The sequence below is a fragment of the Lonchura striata genome, chromosome 9, assembly GCF_050655825.1.
Source record: "Lonchura striata isolate lonStrDom1 chromosome 9, ASM5065582v1, whole genome shotgun sequence".
NCBI lineage: Eukaryota > Metazoa > Chordata > Aves > Passeriformes > Estrildidae > Lonchura > Lonchura striata.
In genome coordinates this window covers 5,068,190-5,074,186 of record NC_140711.1, presented here as the reverse complement: position 1 = coordinate 5,074,186, position 5,997 = coordinate 5,068,190, and the positions used below count along the sequence as shown (strand labels likewise).

General features: G+C 48.8%; 1 protein-coding gene across 3 annotated transcripts in view; it reads left to right on the top strand.

Moving 5' to 3' along the window:
* Positions 1–3,905: 3,905 nt before the first annotated feature.
* UGGT1 (UDP-glucose glycoprotein glucosyltransferase 1) overlaps positions 3,906–5,997 on the top strand; it is a 41,002-nt gene continuing 38,910 nt past the window's right edge. For all 3 annotated transcript variants that reach the window (XR_014957272.1, XM_021538031.3, XM_021538030.3), the window contains exons 1-2: positions 3,906–4,035; positions 5,821–5,903. Coding sequence is in view for 2 of the 3 variants with exons in the window: in XM_021538031.3 (XP_021393706.1) it covers positions 3,911–4,035; positions 5,821–5,903 (208 nt within the window). In the remaining variant the exon portion in view is untranslated. The remainder of the gene's footprint in view (positions 4,036–5,820; positions 5,904–5,997) is intronic.

Genomic DNA, 5,997 nt, shown 5'->3' with positions numbered 1-5,997 from the left:
GATTGGCCCCGGCCAGCCCCGCCTACCCGGGGCTGCCGCGTTTCATTGGCTGCCGAGCCCGCCCCGCGGGGCCGCCGGGAGTTGTAGTCCGTGCTGGGATGGTGGCGGGCGCAGATCTCGCGAGGCGCGGGAGGGGCGGTGCTGCTGCCGAGCGCGCCATTGGCCGCGCGCCGCCAGGTCTCCGGGGAGACGCGGGGTGGGCGGGACAGGCCGCGGTCAGCCCGGGCCGCGCCCGCCAGAACGGGGCGCACCGACCCGCCCCTGCCCCCGCCGACCCCCTGCAGCCGCCACCCCGAGCTCCGCACCCCGCTGGTGCTCTCCACACCCGGCCAAACCACCCCTTCCCCGCTAGAGTCCCCAACACCCAGTCTGGGCAGTGACAAGAAGACACGGCGGGAAGGCGCTGGGGAGGGTTCGGAGGGAGTCAGCATCCCAAAACCTCCGTAATTCGGGCGGTCCCCCATAACTCCCTGAGGGGCCCGCCCAAAGTGCTCCTCCTAGTCCTGGGAAGGGACACAGGGACATGCGGGTGCTCTGGGGATCCCTGGGGCTTAGCACTCCAAACCTCCTAAAATTCGGGGGGTGGGGGGTGGATTCCCCGAAGTCCCCAACCCTCATCCTGGTTAGGGACAAGGGGATAGGGGCGGGGCACCCTACCCTCCCCTATCACTGGGATAGACGGAAAAAAATAAGTAATAACACCCCCCCCCCCCCCCCAAACCTGGGAGATGACGCACATCACAGCCCTGAGAGCCCACAGTGCCGGGCGTTTGTTTACAGACACATCAGAACACCACCAGTCTTCAAGATAGTATTCTTCTCATGTTTCGAGGCTTAGAGATGAACTCAGCCAGACACCTGCCACTTTCAGAGTTTTAATAATGATTTAAAACGAAACCAGGAGGTAAACCTTTGAAATGTTAGGTGCACATGTAAGTAATGCCTAGGTGTGCCCCGCAAAGCTTAGCGCTTGTGTTGTGAACAGGAACACAAACAGTGTTTGTGCTGGCGCCGCTGGGGAAGCTGTGGCCAGCAGCAGCACTTTGTCGCGGCGCGATGTCACTCTCAGGACACCCGCCTGGGCTGCGGCTCAGCTCCCATCCTGAGACATTCCCTTCCCCTCTGCCTGCCGGGATTTACAGCTTCCTTCTGGCTTGCCGCGTCCCGCCCGGGACCGCAGTGCTGCTGCTGCACCTCCGTGTCCGGCGGGGGCGGCCGGGCACGGAGCCCGCACAGAGCCGGCCCCTCCGGCATGAACAGGGTAGAGAAGGTGTGAAAGGTGCAGAGAAGATAAATGAAGAACGACTGGCTTTAACCTGCCGTATGCTGCTCTCAGTTCCCCCCACGTCTCTACGCTTTAATAAACGAGCAGTTGTTTGCGCAGGGTGTCCTCCCGGCAGCACAGGCTGGCGACTGCTCAGGGCCAGTCAATGCCACGCGAAACCCGCAGGTCGTGCCTTCGCTCCGGGCGCTGCCTCGCTCGCCGGCGGCCGCGGGCCGGGCTGCGGGCGGCCCGGCCCCGCCGTCACTGCGCGGCGCCGCCGGCCGGCGGCGGAAGCGGAAGCGGCGCGGGCGGCGGGAGCCGGGCGGGCGCGCGGCCGCTCGCAGGTGCGAACCGCGGCCGCGGGGCCCTGAGGGAGCGGCGGCGCGGCGGGCGCGGGGGCGGCGGGCGGCGCTGCGGGGCCGGCACCGGCGGCGTCCCTCCAGCGGCCCCCGCGGGGATCGGTTGGGCGGTCAGCGGGAGCGGGGAGCGGCGGAGGCTGCGTTTGATGCCCGGCACCCTCAGCGCCGTGACGGGCCGGGTGTCGTGTGTGCTTTGAGCCCTGGCTGCTCGGCGCCTCGGTGGCGCGGGGCAGCGCAGCGGGCGCCTCTGCGGGACCGACCCGAGCGCTCGGTGCCCGCTGGTTCCCGTGATCTCTGCGTGCGCGGTGCCGGTCCCGGTGCCCCGCGCTGTGCCTGCAGCAGGACCTGCCCCTCGCTCCCGGCGGCAGCGCGCTTTGCTTTGCCCTTCACCCGCTTGCCACCACACCGGCCTGGCAGAGGGCACTGGCTGTAAACGTGGGCTGGTTTATTCCTCTCCCCAAGGCTGGATGTGCGAGTTGCCCGAGTATTTTAAACGGAATAATTGGAAGAAAAATAAGGAGGAAAAATATTTACACTGCTTTGCGGTGTCGTAATTCAGATTGGGTTTTGTTGTGTTACCTGGCACAAAGCTGGATCGCCTTGTGTCAATTTTGTTCATTCCTGTGCCTGTTACCTCTTTTTCCGTGGTGTGTTTTTCTTTGAGAGATCGGTCATTCCTTTGTTTTATGGCTGTTATTGTTGAGGATTTGTAGATATTTCTAAACGGCAGGTTTTCAGTTGGTTAAACTGTATCAGGTGTCAGATGTGTCCTTTGGTTTCTTTCCTATTTCATACAGAAAAAGGCTTTTAATTCAGTCTTTCCCGGAGCAGGAAAGCAGGCACAAGAGAGCAGCACTGGGGGGTTTAGCCATGAGAGTGCTGTTGGGTATATTCATTTACCTATTCCAAGCTCCAGTGTGTGATTTGCAGAGAAAAGAAGGACCCATCTCTGAGAGGAGCTGTGAATTGGTTTTTCATGTCAGTTGGCAGAAGCCAATGTTTCACTCTACAAATATTGGCTGAGCTTCCCCCTCTGCACACAGGGAGTGATGGCTGTGCCCGTTCTGTGATGCCATCTGTCTGCTTCCCAGGTGTGGCATAAAACAAATGTCCTGTGCAGCTGACCAAGCTGCTCTTTGAGGATCACAGCAGGAATTTCTGGTTTTATTCCCAGAGAAAGAATAATGTCTGAGTTATTGCTGGGAAACATTTGGCTGGAGGGGTATAAACTTTTAAAGAGAGAAGGATTTGGTTTGTTTTGTATATATACAGGTAGCTTAGAGCTACAGATATATAACCCCGTCCTTTATATTGAGATGGTAATAAAAAAGAGACAGAAGTTAGATCCTGGCAGGTTGTTGGGTGTGGTATATGTAGAATTGAATTAGGATGTTTTTTTAGGTGCAGGGGGAACATGGAAAATAAGTTTACTAGGAAAAAAAAGATAAAGAACTCAATGAGCACTTGAGTGCATATTGGGGGCATAATAAATATAAATATACTATAGTCAGAGAGGGGCAAAAAAAGCTTGAACCATTGGAGACTGTAATGGAAAGCCAACAGAAGAATTCAGGTCTTCCATAAGTTTAGGAGTTGTGGGCAAGGAAATTCCACTCAGCTTTTTTTTGGTGTGTAGGCCAGAGAATACAAGGCTTGAAAATACACAAAATGAAGGATAATAAAGAAATGGAATGATTTTTTTCTACTTTCTCAGTAGGTTGTATAATTTTAGTCTGTTTGCATTATTTCATTCATATTTCAGCTTTTAAATTTGGTGGTGCTTGGTGCAGCCAGGAAATACTTGTTTCTTCATTCCCCAAAAAACCTAAAGGACTGACTGGGGAACCTCACCCTTGCCTGCATTAGTCCACAGCTGCTGGATCTGTGCTAACACACAGTGTGATTTTACCTCCCACAAAATGAACAGTGGGTTGTTTTCTCACGCAGTCTGAAATGTGTGCAGTTTGTAATACTCTTAAAGCAAGATGTATGTGGTGTTGGCATCTTGGAACAAAAGCATAAACATTATTTGAAAGCATAAACACAGAGGAAGCTGGAATTGATTTAGGTTTAATTGCATCTCAGGAGTAAGTTTGTAAATTCCTTGCCTCTCCAAGTTTTTGATTTTGTAAGCCCAGGTGAGAGTGTGATCATCTCATTAATGCATTGCATTAAATGCAGTATTAAAATCTTAACATACCTCTCAGTATATTTGAGATCCTGTATTTATAAGAAGAGACAATACAAAACTTATTATTTTCCTTCATCCTTTTCAGTGTTCTATAAAATGGGAATACTTATTGCAGTTCTTGGAATCTGGTTCAGCTCTTCACTTGTAAAAGCACATTCTAAGGCTGTGACAACATCACTAACTACAAAGTGGTCTTCAACTCCTTTACTCCTTGAAACAAGGTAAGTGCATTGTGATTTTTTTTTTTCATTGTCAAATCAGAATATGCTTAGAGGATTAAGAAAAGTGTTCTTTTGTTATGTGGCGCTTTGTTTTCTGGTCACTACCAACAGTAATATTGTGGGAATTTGATCGCTGCTGTGCACGGGGAGATAGGAGGAGGATTTTAGAGGAGACAGTAGTAGTTGTTTTGTGTGATAAATTCTTTCATTTTGCATTAGAACAGACATTAATAACCACAAACAATTACACACTTGGTATTTTTTGCCTTATGAAGTTTTACTCAAAAGACTAGATAGAGGAGTTCAGCATGGTCTTGTAAGGTTCTGTAGCTGAATGTATTTTACTTCAGTGTTGTAGGTTTTGATACATGTCTGCTGCTTGTGTATATTTAGCTCAGTACTTCTTGAGTTTAACTTTGTTCATGTGAGTTTTGCATTGGTCAGTTGCTTTGTTAAGAATTGTGCAAGTGACCCTGGGAACGTTTCTTCTATGGTATTAAAGACTTTTTTAAAGACGTTGTGTAAAGAGAAAACAAAGTGTTGTCTTTTCAGTGCTGGTCTGCTTAGCACGTTTGAAATCCCTCATTGTTTAATTTTGTCATGTTTTAGTTGGAGATGTCAGTCAGACTTTTAGAATTTCGAGTTAGTGTGTGCTTAATTTTGTATCACTTAAGGGTACTGCCAAATGTAGAATTTTGTCCGTTTTACTGCAGATTGTTTCACATGAAAATAGTTGAGTATTGCTGGGTTTCATTCACATGAGCATGGCTTTCATTCAGAGGACAGGTGTGTCCTAGGTGAAATTGCTTTTCTGTAACCTTCTCTGGAGAAGCTGAAGACTGCAAGTTCCTTAAGCAGTAAAGTGCAAAGCACAGGTGTTAATGCCAGGATTTAGATACCCTGAGGCTGTGTGACATTGGGACACTGCTGGGGAAAAACTCAACTAAAGAGAGTGTGAAACAGTGAGCAAATAATCAAAATAACTTGCCAAAGACTTGATCCATTGTAGTCAGAGGCTTTGGGTAGGGAAGGAAAGTTCACCTGGGATGAACTGCAGCATGATGCAGCACTGCAGTGTAAAATCACTCCTGCTAGTCACTGCACTTAGCCCAGCACTGCAATTTGTTACCCAGGTGCTCAAGCAGCACTTACCTTGGATTGGAACACACAAGTTAGTGTGGCAGTGAGTGGGCTCCAAACCTTCTGTTGTAGCATCCTTTAGCATACCAAGTATGTTACATGTGTGGACATGATACAGTGTTTGTGGTTAGCAATATTTAGAGATGAATTTCATTGTCTACCCTTGTATACATACCCCTTATATGCTTAATATATGGGAACTATAACATGGTTTGATGCTGTGATTTCTCCTTTTGCTTGTTTAAGAACAGGCAAACAGAAAACCTCCACCAAAGCCCACCAAAGCACATAATTATGGTTTATTTCAGCAAAATAAACAAAAATGTGTGTTTCTCATAAAAGAAGGCTAGCAAAGAAATGCATTAGGGAGGAGAGCTACCAGGATGGACACTGCTCCTGTTAGTGGCATTTAAAGGATCAGGAGGTGCCTTACAAGCTGCTTTCATGTACTGTGTGTTTGTCCTGGTCTGCAATGATTATTTGTTTGGATTTGTTTGTTTTTAGCTTTCCTGCAGTGCTTTTCCTAGTAACACAGTTTGCTGATACAGGTGGTAGGTGCTAACTTTCTGTAAAGCATTACAAGGTATCAGATTTGTAACTGTGAGAAAATTTGTAGATCTAACTGACTCTTCTCATCTTACTTAGTGAATTTTTATCAGAAGAAGGTCAAGAAAAATTCTGGAATTTTGTTGAAGCCAGTGAGAATATTAAGACAGCAGAGCATGATGGTAAGTTTTTATCTTTTTCTCAATGCTGACTGATAGTTGAAAAATATACCAAAGTATTTGTCTTCCATTGTTTTAACCTTCATTTGACTTTTAT